The following is a 17,672-nucleotide window of genomic DNA, read 5'->3' as shown; positions in this document are numbered from 1 at the left end:
TAAACCATTGCTAAATCTATCTCTATGAGCTAAACATTATGATTTGTGAATCTTAAAGGAATCTTATCTCTACTGCTACTATAAAAGTACAAAGGGCAATCAGCAAGGGTATTTAAAAAGTGAAATATTCAATATATGTATTATGTAAATATAGAGGATAGGTAATCCTCTACATTTATTTACTAGAGGGACACTATTTTTTTGCCGCGACTATAACAATAAAGGTGTAATCCTTCTAATATTTCCAGTTTGGTTTGTATTATTCTATGGCGTTGTCTCTATAGTAAACTGTAGGAAGTTAGTAAGACCCCGCCGCATAGTTTCCCATTAACACCTAAAATTGACTTATTGTGAAAACTGAAATTATCGATCTTTGCATGTAGGTAACCGCCGAAGTTTATACGTACTTACATAATCTAAATATAATAAAGGAAAAGGTGACTGACTGACTGACAGATATATCAACGCACAGCTCAAACTACTGGACGGATCGGGCTGTTTGGCATGCAGATAGCTATTATAACGTAGACATCCGCAAAGGATTTTTGAAAATTCAACCCCTAAGCGGGAGAAATAGGGGTTCGAGATTTGTGTAGTCCACGCGGACGAAGTCGCGCGCATAAGCTAGTATTATTATATGGTAAAATGTGTGTAGATATGAATGCCAGCCGGCACTCTGTATGTAGGGTTCACGCAGTGAAGCAGCTACTCAGTGTTGAACACTGAGTTAGCGAATCATCCCACTGGTCAGTATGCACCTTTAGAATGTATCTTAAGCAAATAAAAGACTGGTTTTATGAATAAAAGGCGGAATACAGTGAAAACTTATCATAATTTATTGGTTAGTAGGTACATAATATGACAATTCATTCATTTTCCATAATAATACTTTTTACATTGGCTTAAAATTTAAATACATACAATAATTTTAAAGTACAGACAGGTCGGGCTTACGTGACCTGAGAAATATACCTACGGTAGCTTGTCTCCGACGGCAATCTTTTATGAGAGGAGAGGGGGGGGGGGGGGGGGAGGGGGAGAGTTTACGTGATAACTGATAAAGGCGTTTATTAAATTTGAAACTAGAGCGCTATGTGAGCTGAATTGCACTTTATTGCATGATACAAGACTCCATCTTTTCCTTGCATATTTTTAGTTTACAGTACGGTAATGAATTTTACCGGTCAGCGCTTTTTTATCCTGATAATGTGCCTAATTCCGTTGTACACAATCTCTAAATTAAACTAAAATGGCACGTCTAAATCTATTGCTACCCCTTTCATAATGTTGCTTGCGGAAAAGGATAGCACTAGATTTAGACCTTTTAATTTAGTTTAGTTTAGTTTAGAAATTGTGTACAAGAGAATCGACCCGACTGTCATCCTCTTCCCAAGTTACGCCGCTCCATCTTAGACTGGATCATCACTTAACACCAGGTGAAATCGCAGTCATCGCAGTATCATAAAACTTGTTATAGTCTTCTGGCATTAAAATTTAGTTAGCGTGATCTAGGCTTCATAGTGAGTTATCAAAGATACTTGTGGTGCCATCTAGTGACGCTCGCTCACTATTGGCTACAAAGCATTGTTGCAACAAGTATAGCACAACTTCAGCCAATCACAATTGAGATTAAAATTTAGTTAGCGTGATCTAGGCTTCATAGTGAGTTATCAAAGATACTTGTGGTGCCATCTAGTGACCTCGCTCACTATTGGCTACAAAGCATTGTTGCAACAAGTATAGCACAACTTCAGCCAATCACAATTGAGATTAAAATTTAGTTAGCGTGATCTAGGCTTCATAGTGAGTTATCAAAGATACTTGTGGTGCCATCTAGTGACCTCGCTCACTATTGGCTACAAAGCATTGTTGCAACAAGTATAGCACAACTTCAGCCAATCACAATTGAGATTAAAATTTAGTTAGCGTGATCTAGGCTTCATAGTGAGTTATCAAAGATACTTGTGGTGCCATCTAGTGACCTCGCTCACTATTGGCTACAAAGCATTGTTGCAACAAGTATAGCACAACTTCAGCCAATCACAATTGAGATTAAAATTTAGTTAGCGTGATCTAGGCTTCATAGTGAGTTATCAAAGATACTTGTGGTGCCATCTAGTGACCTCGCTCACTATTGGCTACAAAGCATTGTTGCAACAAGTATAGCACAACTTCAGCCAATCACAATTGAGATTAAAATTTAGTTAGCGTGATCTAGGCTTCATAGTGAGTTATCAAAGATACTTGTGGTGCCATCTAGTGACCTCGCTCACTATTGGCTACAAAGCATTGTTGCAACAAGTATAGCACAACTTCAGCCAATCACAATTGAGATTAAAATTTAGTTAGCGTGATCTAGGCTTCATAGTGAGTTATCAAAGATACTTGTGGTGCCATCTAGTGACACTCGCTCACTATTGGCTACAAAGCATTGTTGCAACAAGTATAGCACAACTTCAGCCAATCACAATTGAGATTGCAGTGATGCTTGATGCAGCTGTTCCGGAACAGACCGGCTGGTCACAGGGCCTCTACTCAGTCCTCTCCATGAATTCGACGTGTCGCTTGGCCGGGAACACTTTGTGCACGCGCTTTCTGTGCGTGTACAGGGAGGCCTTCTGCTTGAACGTCTGCTGACAGACGTCGCAGCTCAGCGGTCTCTCTCCCGAGTGGATCACTTCGTGCTGGGTCAGCGCTTTTTTATCCTGAAAAGAAAAATGTATCTTAATCCATACTTCCATACTTAATATTATAAATGCGAAAGTGTGTCTGTCTGTCTGTCTGCTAGCCTTTCACGGCCCATCCGTTCAATCGATTTTGACGAAATTTGGCACAGAAGGACATTGGCTACTTTTTATATCAGAAAATCAAAGAGTTCCCGAGGGATTTTAAAAATCTAAATCAACGCGGACGAAGTCGCGGGCATCATCTAGTAATATATAAAAGGAAAACTGACTGACTGATCTATCAACGCACAGCTCAAACTACTGGACCGATCGGGCTGAAACTTGGAATGTAGATAGCTATTATGACAGTAGGCATCCGCTAAGAAAGGATTTTTGAAAATTCAACCCCTTAGGAGGTCAAATAGGGGTTTGATATTTGTGTAGTCCACGCGGACGAAGTCGCGAGCATAAGCTAGTTTTAGTACAAAACTAAGAGACGGAACAACTAGGAAATTACTATGCAGTATATGATTTCTCTTTTTTTATACTTGCAAATAGACAATGTCCCCGATTATCTAGTATATCTCTAAACTAAATTTAGAGTATCTGCATCCTTTTCTTTTTACTAATGCTAAAAAAGGACGGTTGTGGTTAGTGGTTAGGACGTCCGCATTCTAATCGGAGGTCGGGGGGTTCGATCCCGGGCACGCACCTCTAACTTTCACCTTAGTGGTCAGAGCGTCGGGTGCGATCCCAGGAGACGCGGGTTCGATTCCTGCCGGTCCGCAATTTGTGATATGTATTAAAAATTATTTAGTAACTTATTAGTAGTTAGCCCTTGACTGCAATCTCACCTGGTGGTAAGTGATGATGCAATCTAAGATGGATGCGGGCTAACCTGGAAGGGGTATGGCAGTTTTTACTAACTTATAACGGCATACTTTATAAGTCCCGCAAATTGCTAATGCGCGTGGCCGCCATTTTAGTGACGTCAGCACTATACTGAAGTTTCGATCTGATGGTATGTTTTTACTTACTACCTATATCAAATATTTGAAAAGAGCAACCGCCGAGTTTCTTGCTGGTTCTTCTCGGTAGGAAAGGCATTCCGAACCAGTGGTTGATGCATCCGACTATTCGTAAGTACTTGTAAAAGTTTATTCGATTAAAAAAGAATTTTATTTTTTTATTTAAATATACATCAAAGTGACGTCATTTCGATGTTAATGAGACATGGTTCCAGCGCAATAACAATTTGCGGGCCTTTTTTTTTTTTTTTTTTATTTATTCATATTAATTTTACAGAGTTTCCTAGATATCTATCTCGCCAAACTGGTGGGCCAGTTTGTTGGCGAGGTGGCGCTCTTAATACTATGTACATAATTTACTACTATATTTCTATCTTATCTATATCTATTCTTAAAATAAAACTGTACTACATACTAATTTAAACCTACCTACTTCACTAAAAGATAAACTAACACAATTGAGTATACTAACAACTTACTAATAAATAACCAAAGAAAACACAAAAACACAAATTAATAATTATTAAGAAGCATGATAGTCAGTTAGAGAGTCCCTAAGTAAGTGTTTCTTTAACCTCTTTTTAAGGACTCCCTCACTGAGCCTATCGATATCCTCCCCAGCCCAACCGATTGCATTAAATATTTTAGGAACTAAATATGCGCTTATTCTTCTACCGTAGTAGTTATACATTTTTGGCTCTACAAATCTCACCTTCCTATTTTTCCTAGCATTATCCCGCATTTTAACCTTTTTTTTTAAATTTGTTGAGAAAATATTATTTTTTACTATTAAGTATTCTACTTTCCTGTTAACAGGTAAAATTTTCAAGTCTTTAAAAACACTGTCATATTGTCCTTTGTATTGTACTTATATAAGGTACTCACAGTAAAGGCCTTCCCGCACTGTTGGCACACGTGGTTCCGTGGCTTGGATTTCTTCTCTCCGTGCACTCGCATCATGTGTTTCTCCACATTGGCGCGGGTTGCTATGGGCTTGCTGCACACGGGACACTTGTGCGTGGTCTTGCCGAGGTGCTGGTAGTTGAAGTGGTCCTGCATTGTCTGCTTTGTGGGGTAGCCTTTATTGCACATTGGGCATGGATACCTAAAATATAAATTAAAAATAAATAATAATATAATAAAAATTAAAAAGAGCAACCGCCGAGTTTCTTGCTGGTTCTTCTCGGTAGGAACGGCATTCCGAACCAGTGGTAAATTAAAACTACCTGACTATTCATAAGCACTATTAAAAAGTTTACATGAATAAAAAAAACATTCTATTCTATTCTATTCTATAAAAATAAAATAAATTAAATTTCCTGGTTCCTCCTTCACCTTTCTACACGTACCGCAAGGCATCGCCAAGGTCTGCACCCGTCCGTAGTCGAAATTCCACGGATACGTACGAAGCGATTTGCCTCCTCATTTCTGATTCGAACCGCTAAGATTTGGAGCACTCTTCCACCATCAGTTTTCCCCTCCAATTATAATATGGGTACCTTCAAGACAAGAGTGAATAGGCATCTTCTAGGCAAGCGCGCTCCGTCTTAGGCTGCATCATCACTTGCCACCAGGTCTGATTGCAGCCAAGCGCTAGTCTATAAATAAATAAAAAACCGGCCAAGTGCGAGTGAGGCTCGCGCAATTTGCACGATAATTCAAAAACTATGATACATAAAAATAAATAAAAATCTGTTTTAGAATGTACAGGTGAAGACCTTTCATATGATAACTCACTTGATATAGTTATCTTACTTAGAAAATTGAAAATACTAATTATTAGTTCATGACCACAATTTAATTTTTTTGTGTGATCTAACCCTAAATTCACGGTTTTCAGATTTTTCCCCAAATGTCAGCTATAAGATCTACCTACCTGCCAAATTTTATGATTCTAGGTCAACGGGAAGTAACCTGTAGGTTTCTTGACAGACAGACAGACAACAAAGTGATCCTATAAGAGTTCCGTTTTTCCTTTTGAGGTACGGAACCCTAAAAAAAAATAGTGTAGCTAGTTCCGTTGTACACAATCTCTAAACTAAACTAAAATGGCACATCTAAATCTATTGCTTTCCCTTTCATAATGTTGCTTGCGGAAAAGGTTAGCTCTAGATTTAGAACTGGTAATTTAGTTTAGAGATTGTGTACAAGAGAATCGGCCCCACTGTTTATCTGACAGAAATTCAAAATACATGTCATAAGCTACAAAATATGCCGAATTGCTAAAAACTTCGATGGTCATTATAATATCTTAAACAGCAGTTTTTTTGGCTAAGAAACTTAATAATTGACTCAAAGTCAAAGTCAAATGATTTATTCAAAATAGGTAATAAATTACTTTAATTTATTCCTCAGATAAAAGTTATTTGATAAATATCTACTCATTACTATTATCAAAAAATGCAATCCCGCTTACTAGATTCTTTACCTATAATGCCCAAGCGCGGTTTTAAAGAATATTGACCAAGTTTATCATGCTGACATTTGCTGACTAATTTTTTTTTTTCTTTCTTTCTTCCCATTCCCCTCCAATTAAGCGTAAAGCTTGTGCTAAGAGTAGGTACGACAATAGTGCAACGGGTGGGTTTGAACCGCCGACTTTCGGTTTTCAGTCCGCTCCTTTAACCGTTGAGCTACTCGTATCGATGCTCTCAAAGTCAAAGTCAAATGATTTATTCAAAATAGGTAATAAATTACTCTTATTGATGGTCTGGTATGATGTTAGATTTGTAAGATATAGTGGTGATAATTATTACGCAATCTTAAAACTAAAGCTACATTAGATTTTAAATAAAATTCATTTTTATCATATCAGACTGCGTCTGATTCGTCTTGTGGCAGATCTGTATCGAGTGCACCATCTTGTGTCAGATGTTCTGTATTGACTGACTGGGCCATCTTGTGACAGAGGATCTGTATTGAGTGGACCATCTTGTGGCATATTATACTCACTTGAAGATCTGGTCTTCTGTGCGGTCGCGAGGTGAGAAAATGTCTTGTTGCACTCTTTACACTCATAGCGGGTAGAGTTCTGATGACGGTGTATTTGAGCGGTGGTTTTTATTTATTTATTCAGATACAAGTTAGCCCTTGACTGCAATCTCACCTGGTGGTAAGTGATGGTGCAGTCTAAGATGATAGCGGGCTAACCTGGAAGGGGTATGGCAGTTTTTATTAAACCTATACCCCTTTGGTTTCTACACAGCATCGTACCGGAACGCTAAATCGCTTGGCGGCACGGATTTGCCGGTAGGGTGGTAACTAGCCACGGCCGAAGCCTCCCACCAGACCAGACCAGAAATTTTTAGAAATTATAAAATTCCAAACCCCTGCCAGAAATCGAACCCGGGACCTCCCACTATTAAGACCAAAGCGCTCAGCACTGCGCCAGGGAGGTCGTCGTGGTGAGCGGACCATCTTGTGGCATATGATCCGTATTGAGCGGACCATCTTGTGGCAGATGGTCTATATTTAGTGGACCATCTTGTGGCAGATGGTCTATATTTAGTGGACCATCTTGTGGCAGATGATAATACTCACTTGAAGATCTGGTCTGAGGCGTGTGGCCGCGAGTATTTGAGATGCGCTTGGTAGGTCGCGAGGTGAGAGAATGTCTTGTTGCACTCTTTACACTCATAGCGAGTGGAGTTCTGGTGTCGCTGTATGTGGTACTTTATCTGTATCGAGCGGACCATCTTGTGGCAGACGGGGCATTCTTCCCGAGGAAGGGGACCTTCGTGTAACCTATGGACAAATATGAGGGTATTTTATGAAAAAACTATATGAAATATGTTTTATTGTACACTAGCTTATGCTCGCGACTTCGTCCGCGTGGACTACAAAATTTCAAAGCCCTATTTCACCTCCTTAGGAGTTGAATTTTCAAAAATCCTTTCTTAGCGGATGCCTACGTCATAATAGCTATCTGCATGCCAAATTTCAGCCCGATCCGTCCAGTAGTTTGAGCTGTGCGTTGATAGATCAGTCAGTCAGTCAGTCATTCAGTCAGTCATTCAGTCATTCAGTTAGTCAGTCAGTCAGTCAGTCACCTTTTCCTTTTATATATATAGACTAGAACAAAAAAGACCGCTTTGTAAAAGTATATACAGAGTTGATTTAAAAAAAATACTTTTTAGTAATAATAAAGGCTATCCCAAAAAATCAAAGAGTCCTCGCGGGATTTAAAAAATCTAGACGGCGGAAGTCGTGGGAATCATCTAATCACTACCTCTATTATAAATGCGAAGTTTGTTTGTTGGTTTGTCCTTCAATCACGTCGCAACGGAGCAACGAACCGACGTGATTTTTGCATGGGTATAGTTTAAGACCTGGAGAGTGACATAGGCTACTTTTTATCCCGGAAAATCAAAAAGTTGCCACGGGATTTTTAAAATCTAAATCCACGCGTACGAAGTCGCAGGCATCATCATAATCATCATCATAATCAACTCATAGCCGGCTCACTAAACAACACAGGTCTCCTCTCAGAGTGAGAAGGGTTTGGCCATAGTCTACCACGCTGGCCATGTGCGGATTGGTAGACTTCACACACCTTTGAGAACATTATGGAGAACTCTCAGGCATGCAGGTTTCCTCACGATGTTTTCCTTCACCGTTACAGCAAGTGATATTACTTAAGACACACTCAGAAAAGTTAGAGGTGCGTGCCCGGGATCGAACCCCCGACCTCCGATTAGAAGGCGGACGTCATAACCACTAGGCTATCACAGCTTTTCAGGCAGGCATTAGCTAGTCCATACTAATAATTATAAATGCGAAAGTGAGTCTGTCTGTGTGTATGTCGGTTTTTTTTAAAGAATATTAGCCATGTTAAATGACTAATATTCCCCTTTCCTCTCCAACTAAGCGTCAAGCTTGTGCTAGGAGTAGGTACGACAATAGTGCAACGGGTGGGGTTTGAACCGTCGACCTTTCGGTTTTCAGTCCACTCCTTTACCAGTTGAGCTATTGAGGCTCTAAAAGGAGGTCTGTCTGTCTGCTAGCTTTTCACGGCTCAAACGTTCAACTGATTTTTACGAAATTTGGTACAGAGATAGCTTGCATCCCGGGGAAGGACATAGGCCACTTTTTATCCCGGAAAAACAAAGAGTTCTCACGGGATTTTCAAAAACCTAAATCCACGCGGACGAAGTCGCGGGCATGATCTAGTAGAAAATGATTACCTAAGATGGGTAGCCAAAGTAGTTCGATTGACGAATCTCTTTTTGCAGTGGTCGCATTGTAATCCTTCTCTATGTACTCTGGCCACGTGGTTCTTACGCGCTCGAGACGTTCTGGAAACAGATACCTATTTAAAACGAAAGTTTCATCAAATTTGTCAAGTCAATAAACAAATAGTCTGTCTTGTAAAAGCTGAGAGCAAAAAAAACTAATATTATAAATGCGAAAGTGTGTCTGTCTGTCTGTCTGCTAGATTTTCACGGCCCAACCGTTCAACCGATTTTGATGAAATTTGGTACAGAGTTAGCTTATCTAGCTATCCCGGGGAAGGACATAGGCTACTTTTCATCCCGGAAAATTGATGAGTTCCCATGGGATTTTTAGAAACCTAAATCCACGCGGACGAAATCGCGGGCATCATCTAGATCCGAGACATGGTCGCTAACTATGGGTCTCATAAGAAAGCTCAGAGTCACTCAGCGGGCGATGGAGAGAGCTATGTGCGGAGTTTCTCTACGTCATCAATGAGGAAATGAGGAGATCCGTAGGAGAACTAGAGTAACCGACATAGCTCAACGGGTTGCGAAGCTGAAGTGGCAATGGGCAGGGCACATAGTTCGTACAACCGATAGACGTTGGGGTCCCAAGGTGCTAGAATGGCGACCTCGCACCGGAAGACCCCCCCACTAGGTGGACTAACGACATCAGACGAGTCGCAGGGAGCCACTGAATTCAGGCGGCGCAAGACCGTGGCGTGTGGAAGTCCCTACAAGAGACCTATGTCCCGCAGTGGATGTCTATTGGTTGATGATGATGATGATGATACTTACTTGAAAAACATTTCACATTCTAAACACTTGTATCCTACTATAGTAGTTTTTGACAGCAACTTGCGAAGATCGCCCGGTTTCGGTGGCGATTCCGGTTCCTCCTTTATTTTGCTCTTCTTCTTGCGCTTCTGTTAAAAATACCCTGATTAATCAGCTGTTTAACAAGTTAACCAGAATGTAAATCCAAAATGAGAGCCTCGATAGCTCAACGGTTAAAGGAGCGGACTGAAAACGGAAAGGTCGCCGGTTCAAATCCCACCCGTTGCACTATTGTCGTACGGCGTACCAACTCCTGGCACAAGCTTGACGCTTAGTTGGAGAGGAATGGGAAATGTTAGTCATTTAACATGGCTAATATTCTTTAAAAAAAAATCACCGTCTTTTATCTCTGTTAACTAGAATAAGCAAGTGGTTAATACTGATTAACTAAGATATAAATCCAATTAACGCCATTGTATAAGGTTAACACGAGTAAACAATTTGTCAACCCCATTAATCCCACCCATTTAACTAAAATTAGCCCAACTAAACAAGATTAATCTAATTTAAAGACTATTTAACCTATTTAGTTCTTATTAAACAAACAACCACTATTTACTACCTAATTAACCAAGATTTATCAAGGTTCATTTCATTAAACCACTGTTTAACCCCATTAATTTTCATTAAACAAACTGTAAGTACTATTCACTATCTAGTTAACCAAGATTAACCAAATTAATCAAGGTTAATCTCATTAAACATCTATTAAACCCTGTTGTTTTCATTAAAAAAACTGCCAGCCATATTCACTATCTAGTTAACCAAATTAATCAAGGTTAATATCATTAAACAACTATTAAACCCTGTTATTTTCATTAAACAAATTGACAGCCATATTCACTATCTAGTTAACCAAGATTAACCAAATTAATCAAGGTTAATCTCATTAAACAACTATTAAACCCTGTTATTTTCATTAAACAAACTGCTAGCCATATTCACTATCTAGGCAACCAAGATTAACTAGGTTAACCAGATTAACTGACTTACCTTTTGCCGCTCCGGTCGGTCGTCGATCTGTATGAGCGAGTTGGGTTTGGGTTTGCTCAAATGCTCGCGCACGTGTTGGGCTATCAGTTGCACACTGTACTCAATATGGTTGCACATTTTGCAGACACGTCTAATGTAGTGGCTGTCTGTGTGTCCCGTCAACTTGTCATCAGCAATATACACATAACATATTCTACAGGGTGAGTGTCCAACTTTCTAGAACATAGAAATAAATGTTGCTTTAGTTTAGGGCTTAGGCAACTAGACTTTCAAACTCAAACGCGTCTGCGTGAAGCTAGCTTTACGATCTTGCGCATGGTACACTCGAGAACTAAATCACTTAACGGGCGGCGGTAGGTTCCACCTCAGCTTAAGCAAGCTTAAACAAATTAACCTCTCAACTCCACTGTACAAACAAGACACGTATAGCGAGAGAGAGACGCATCAAGCATCTGGCGGCAATGTGAGAGCGAGACGTGCACTGTTCCCTCCCCGCTACCTCCCCGACCTCGGACACCCATAATGTGTGTTCTGCGCAACGTCGTGCGCAAACTTCAGAGGCGCATTTACGTTTGAATCGTACTGTACTGTAGGGTTCCGTACCTCAAAAGGAAAGCGAAACCCTTATGGCTTATAGAATCACTTTGTTGTCTGTCAAGAAACCTACAGGGTACTTCCCGTTGACCTACAATCATGAAATTTGGCAGGTAGGTAGGTCTTATAGCTGACATTAGGGGAAAAATCTGAAAACCGTGAATTTGTGGTTTCATCACCAAAAAAAATTACCAAGTGGGGTATCATATGAAAGGGTTTCACCTGTGCATTCTAAAACAGTTTTTATTTATTTTTATGCATCATAGTTTTTGATTTATCGTGCAAAATTTCAAAAAATACGTCACACACCGGTATTTCATAGAATATCGCATACTAAGCGCGCGTTTCGACGTAATACCGTATTGGAGGGGAAAACTGATGGTGGAAGGGTGCTCCAAATCTTAGCGGTTCGAATCAGAAATGAGGAGGCAAATCGCTTCGTACGTAGCCGTGGAATTTCGACTACGTACGGGTGCAGACCTTGGCGATGCCTTGCGGTACGACAGTAAAAATCTCACCTCTCGATGCAGCGTAAGGAAGTGGTCTTCCACTTGCTGTTGCGTGTAGAACCCAACGATGCACAACTCACATTTGTACACCAGCGACATATAGTGGACCTTCTTCTTTCGTTCTTCCCTACAAACAAGACGATCGAATTAATATTCTTTACTATAAACTATAAGTCCCGCAAATTGCTATTGCGCTGGAACCATGTCTCATTAACATCGGCGTGATGTCAGCCGAAATAAAAATATACCGTCAGCAATATTTTTTTATTAATTATTATAAATGCGAAAGTGTGTTTGTTTGTTGGTTTGTCCTTCAATCACTTCGCAATATGGAGCAACGGATCGACGCGATTTTTTGCATTAGATAAAGACCTAGAGAGCGACATAGGGTACTTTTTATCCCGGAAAATCAAAGAGTTCCCATGGGATTTTTAAAAACCTAAATCCACGCGGACGAAGTCGCAGGCATCATCATATATATTTTATTTTATAAACTTTTTATATTTTATTTTAACATATCTATTTTATATCTTATTTTATAAACTTACATTACAAACCAGCGGTCATCACTGTAATATAAAAATGAATCACCAAAATATGTGTTGGTTATCGCAAATCTCGAGAACAGCTGAACCGATTTCGCTAATTTTTTTTTAATAATATTCCTTGAAGTACGAGGAAGGTTCTTACGGAGAATTTTTTTTATTTTAATTTTATTTTTTTTATTGGACACACAAAACAGATTATGACAATAATTGATAAAGTAATACAAGCCATGAATAAAACTAGTCACTCTCCAAAAAAAAAAAAGTGTGTACAAATGCAGTTATTAGTAATGGACGTGTACGTAGTTAGTAACGGACTCACTATTAAACAATACCTATACTATAATAAAAGAACATAGAACTAAAATTTAATTCAACTTCCCCATCATTTTTCTAAACTCTACCCGAGCGAAGCGGTTCAGCTAGTATTTTATAAAGCTTTCTTACCTAGCAGCCATCATGTCAGCTTCAGTCATATACTCTGTGATGTAACCACACTTCAGGTCGGGTTTACTCTCAGGTTTAGGTGTTTGAGTTATTATGACAGTTTCCCCGATTGCTGTTGAGCTACAAAAGAAAATGTTTAATGTCGCCTTTATAATGGGGAGTGCTCTGAAGAGCTTTTTGACCTCATTCCACCCTCGTTTTTCTACAGCCGCACCGCGCGCCACCGTAAGGAATTTCACCCTCGCCACCTGGGTGTCTGGTGCACTTCGACCGTCCGCTGTGCCAGATCTTTCTTTCCACGCACATGCAAACTGTGGAACCAACTCCCATCGGCGGTGTTCCCACTAGATTACAACATGGGGTTATTCAAGGGGCGGACCAACAAATTCCTAAAAGGCCGGCAACGCATCGGCGGCTCCTCTGGTGCTGCAAATGTTCATGGGCGGCGGTAATCACTTAACAACAGGTGACCCGCCTGCTCGTTTGCTCGCTATCTCTATTTAAAAAAAAGTTAAATTTAGAGCCTCGATAGCTCAACGGTTTAAAAGGAGTCGACTGAAAACCGAAAGGTCGACGGTTCAAACCCCACCCGTTGCACTATTGTCGTACCTACTCCTAGCACAAGCTTTACGCTTAATTGGAGGGGAAAGGGGAATATTAGTCAGCATGATAAACTTGACCAATATTCTTTAAAACCGCGCTCGGGCATTATAGGTATAGAATCTAGTTAGAGGGATTGCATTTTTTGATAATAGTAATGAGTAGATATTTTTCAAATAACTTTTATCTGAGGAATAAATTATAATAAATTATAATTATAGTTAGATGTTTTAAATTATAATAAATTATAATTTAAAACATCTAACCCCCTGCCAAACATTGTTTTGGCAGGGGGTTAGATGTGGTATGGCATGGGGTCGAGTGGTATGGCAAGGGGACATATGGTTATGGCATAGGTTCAGGTGGTATGACATGTTACATGTGGTCAGGTTAGGTATGGCATGGGATCAAGTGGTATGCCGTGGGGGCAGGTGGTATAGCAAGGAGTCAAGTGGTATGGCATTGGGGCAGGTGGTATAGCATGGAGTCAAGTGGTATGGCATTGGAGCAGGTGGTATGGCACGGAGTCGAGTGGTATGGCATGGGGGCAGGTGGTATATCATGGGGTCAGGTGGTTTGGGATGGGGTCAAGTGGTATGGCATGGGGGCAGGTGGCATAGCATGGAGTCAAGTGGTACGGCATGGGGTCAGGTGGTATATCATGGGGTCAGGTGGTATGGGTGGTCAGAAGGCATGTCGTGGGGTGAGATGGCATCGCAGTCCATAAGTACTTACTCAAGAGTTAGCTCAGGCATTTCCCCTTTAACCGACTGTTCAGTGTAAGTTTCAGTGGCAGAGGCCAGTGAGCTAGCATCCACTACAATGTGAGACATCACGCCAGACACTGGGTTCTCTAGAACTATTTCTGGCACTGAAACAAAGAGACTGGTATCATCACTGTCAGTGACAACAGTAACATCATAGGAATATTCAAACAAGAACAAAGGAGACACTTGACGGCAACGTTAGTTCCAATTTTCGCCACGCGCCAAGATAGCCTTGTAGCACTGTATGTAGGTCGATTCGTAAAACCTGAATCGATCATTATTACAATCTCAGTAGTTCTGATTGGCTGAATTTGTGCGATTCTTGTTGCAACAATGCATTGTAGCCAATAGTGAGCGAGCGTCAGCCAATCAGAGGTCATTGCGATCGTGACATTGTAGCTGTCATTCTACTGCAATCAAGACAGACAGACAACAAGGTGATTCTATAAGTGTTCCTTGCCCTTTTGAGGTACGGAACCCTAAAAAAATAGTTTGAATTGGGTTAGATATGAAAGTCAGTATAAGTCCCGCAAATTGCTATTGCGCTGGAACCATGTCACATTAACATCGAAATGACGTCATTTTGACGCCAGCCGAAATAAAAATTACCAATAACAACAATAATAACAAACAAAAACGAAACAAAATGTGTGAATTGTGTGTGTGTGTGTTGTGTCAGTTTTGTCAACGGTACTGGTTGCTCGAAACTTCGGTCTAGTGCTGACGTCTCTAAAATGGCGGCCACGCGTTTATTAGTAATTTGCGGGACTTATATCAAAAACTATAGGTGCTGGAATGGCGACCTCGCACCGGAAGACGCAGCGTTGGAAGACCCCGCACTAGGTGGACGGACGACATCAGACGAGTCGAAGGGAGCCGCTGGATCCAAGCGGCGCAAGACCGTGGCGTGTGGAAGTCCCTACAAGAGACCTATGTCCAGCAGTGGACGTCTATTGGTAAATGATGATGATATCAAAAACTCAAATACACTCACCTCCCATAACATGGTCTTCTATCCCCAAACTGATGTGGTCTCGCAATGCCTGAGCAACATCGTACCCCTCATTTTTTACATTGGGGGTTGTGCTTATAGTTATATAGTGCTGGGGCCACTCTGTGGTCTTTTCACTCCTGCAGTCTACTACCACCCTGTCAAAGTTGGTCTTCACGACAGACTCGAGTGATGACAGGGACTGTGACATGTATGTGTGGTCCATAGTCTGCAGAATAATAAAACACCTTGGACCGAGACCACCAATGTAACCAAAAATTCACAGTTTTCAGATTTAATTCCTTTACTTGAGCTATAAGACTTACCTAACTACCAAATTTCATGGTTCTAGGTCAACGAGAAGTACCTACTAAATTTAGGAAAGTTAAATGACAGTGCATATATAATATATTTTTGAAAATTTATTGTACGTACATAAAAACATAAATAAATTAAAAAAAAAAAACAGACTTCAATAACCACCAACACTAAAAAGTAAAAAATAATTTAATTTATTACCCAATATATTATGTATACAAGAGTTATTGTAGTTCTATAGTAATATTTTTTGGAGCCGGTTTGCGTAATAATTATCACCACTATATCTTACAAATCCAACATCTGACTATCAAAAAGAGTAATTTATTACCTATTTTGAATAAATCATTTGACTTTGACTTTGACTACCCTATAGGTTATCTTGCCAGACACGACGGACAGACAGACAGACAGACAACAAAGTGATCCTGTGAGGGTTCCGTTTTTCCTTTTGAGGAACGGAACCCTAAAAATCAAAGAGGATTAAATAAAACAGGATTTGTGAAAATCTAAATCTTACACAAAGTTGCAGGCATTAGCTAGACCTGCAAAAAAAAAGGAAGTACCTCTTGGGCCTGACTCATGGCTAGTACTCTTAAATGCTCCTGCGCATTGTGCACCTGCCGCTTAAACCGGCTGAACTTCTTCATGATGGCCAGACATTCCCAGCATACCAGCTGATCTAATTCTATGATGGAATCCCCATACTGAAATGCAACATAACTTATCCATATTCCATACTAATATTATAAATGTAAAACTGAGTTTCTTTTAAGCTCTTTATTGTATATAAAAATCCGCTTCCATACTACAGTCGTATATTTTCACCATAAATAATTTGCACGATAAATCAAAATCTATTTAAATGCATAAAAATAAATAAAAATCTGTTTTAAAATGTACAGATAAAATCCTTTCATATGATACCCCATTCGGTATAGTTATCCTACTGTGAAAATTGAAAATATTAATTACTATTTGTTCATAAACACATTTTTTTTTTTTTGTGATGTAACCACAAATTCACAGTTTTCAGATTTATTCTTTTATTTGTGCTATAAGACCTACCTACATATCAAATTTCATGATTCTAGTGTCAATGGGAAGTACCCTTTAGGTTTTCTTGACAGACACGACGGAGAGATGGACAGACAGACAGACAACAAAGTGATCCTATAAGGGGTTCCTTTTTTCCTTTTGGGGGGTACGGAACGCTAAATAGCTGAAAAATTAAGTGAATACCTTTAGAGTTTTTAGAGTTACCTTTCCTTTAAGAATATATTTGTTATGACTAAAGAAACTTATTAGTATGTATGTAAGTACTTAAACCATTGCTGTAAAGTTCAGTGACCCTGAAGTACATAAGGGCATACAAATAAGCAATTTACGTAACACACAACCGTTTAAAACAAAGCAGATAAGTTCGTAAACATTCAAAACTTACCCTATCCCCCGCGTAATCATACATAAGAAGTCTAAAAACTTGATAAATGTTTGTTAATCCATTTATAGAGATCACATTTCGATCCGTGCTCAAGCATGTACAACAGAGAGTTCTATAACTTGTATCCACGTCTTGTTCCATTTTAGATATAAATTAATAAAGTTTGCATAAACCCCGAAAAAACTTGAAAAGTTTAAAATCTATCAATCACAACAAAAAGTAATACTCCCATGTAAAATAGACAAAATTGGACGAGGATTATTTTTGCCCTTCACGACACCACAAAATGGCTGCTTTACCCGGATTTGCAACTGTCAAAATTTTTCTCTCATTTTGTTAGCTGGCAACATTTTTTAGTTGTCAAAAATGTGCCACAGACAAGTAACCGATCCAAGCCGAGTATAAAGAAAACGAATAAGAGTGCTTGTGCACTGCATCTGATTTTGATTCGATTAGTTTTCATTGAAAGTATTGAGGGTTCTGCCACACGAGTAGATATATAGACATCTACTCGTGTGGTTCTGCTAAGCTATATTATAAATTCCGCTGTACAGAAAATAAGCTTCGTCGAGGACGCCAGTTCATTAAAAACGGCACTAGGTAGAAATTAATAATAATCAATCATTATTTTCGCCGTATATCAACCGATTCCGTTGACTATTACAAAAATATAGTTATGAAAGTCTACTATCTTTTCACAGTCCCGTAAAACCTATTTTG

The 17,672-nt window shown here is 39.6% G+C and overlaps 1 protein-coding gene across 1 annotated transcript; it reads right to left on the bottom strand.

The window, feature by feature from the left end:
- Positions 1-813: 813 nt before the first annotated feature.
- On the bottom strand, positions 814-17,264 carry LOC117995171 (zinc finger protein 82-like). Its single transcript, XM_034983171.2, has 12 exons — positions 16,953-17,264; positions 16,075-16,215; positions 15,194-15,419; positions 14,168-14,303; positions 12,833-12,952; positions 11,850-11,967; positions 10,738-10,953; positions 9,706-9,833; positions 8,878-8,988; positions 7,235-7,438; positions 4,580-4,799; positions 814-2,705 (listed from the first exon to the last, which is right to left on the bottom strand). Exons 1-12 carry the CDS (start codon positions 17,091-17,093, stop codon positions 2,532-2,534), a joined length of 1,935 nt encoding a protein of 644 aa, XP_034839062.1. The 5' UTR covers positions 17,094-17,264; the 3' UTR covers positions 814-2,531.
- Between the last annotated feature and the right edge of the window lie 408 nt (positions 17,265-17,672).

This window comes from Maniola hyperantus, chromosome 28 (genome assembly GCF_902806685.2).
Source record: "Maniola hyperantus chromosome 28, iAphHyp1.2, whole genome shotgun sequence".
Classification (NCBI taxonomy): Eukaryota; Metazoa; Arthropoda; class Insecta; order Lepidoptera; family Nymphalidae; genus Maniola; species Maniola hyperantus.
Note: the sequence above shows the minus strand (reverse complement) of the source record. Positions and strands in the feature narration are given on the sequence as shown.

Bases quoted from the DNA above. Each gene is read 5' to 3' on its own strand.
- LOC117995171 (XM_034983171.2), bottom strand. From the start codon at position 17,093: ATGGAACAAGACGTGGATACAAGTTATAGAACTCTCTGTTGTACATGC. The intron at 14,304-15,193 runs GTGAGTGTATTT...TCTTTGTTTCAG, and splicing joins AGAAGACCATGTTATGGGAG to TGCCAGAAATAGTTCTAGAG. The intron at 7,439-8,877 runs GTAATCATTTTC...ATTTGTCCATAG, and splicing joins ACTTTGGCTACCCATCTTAG to GTTACACGAAGGTCCCCTTC.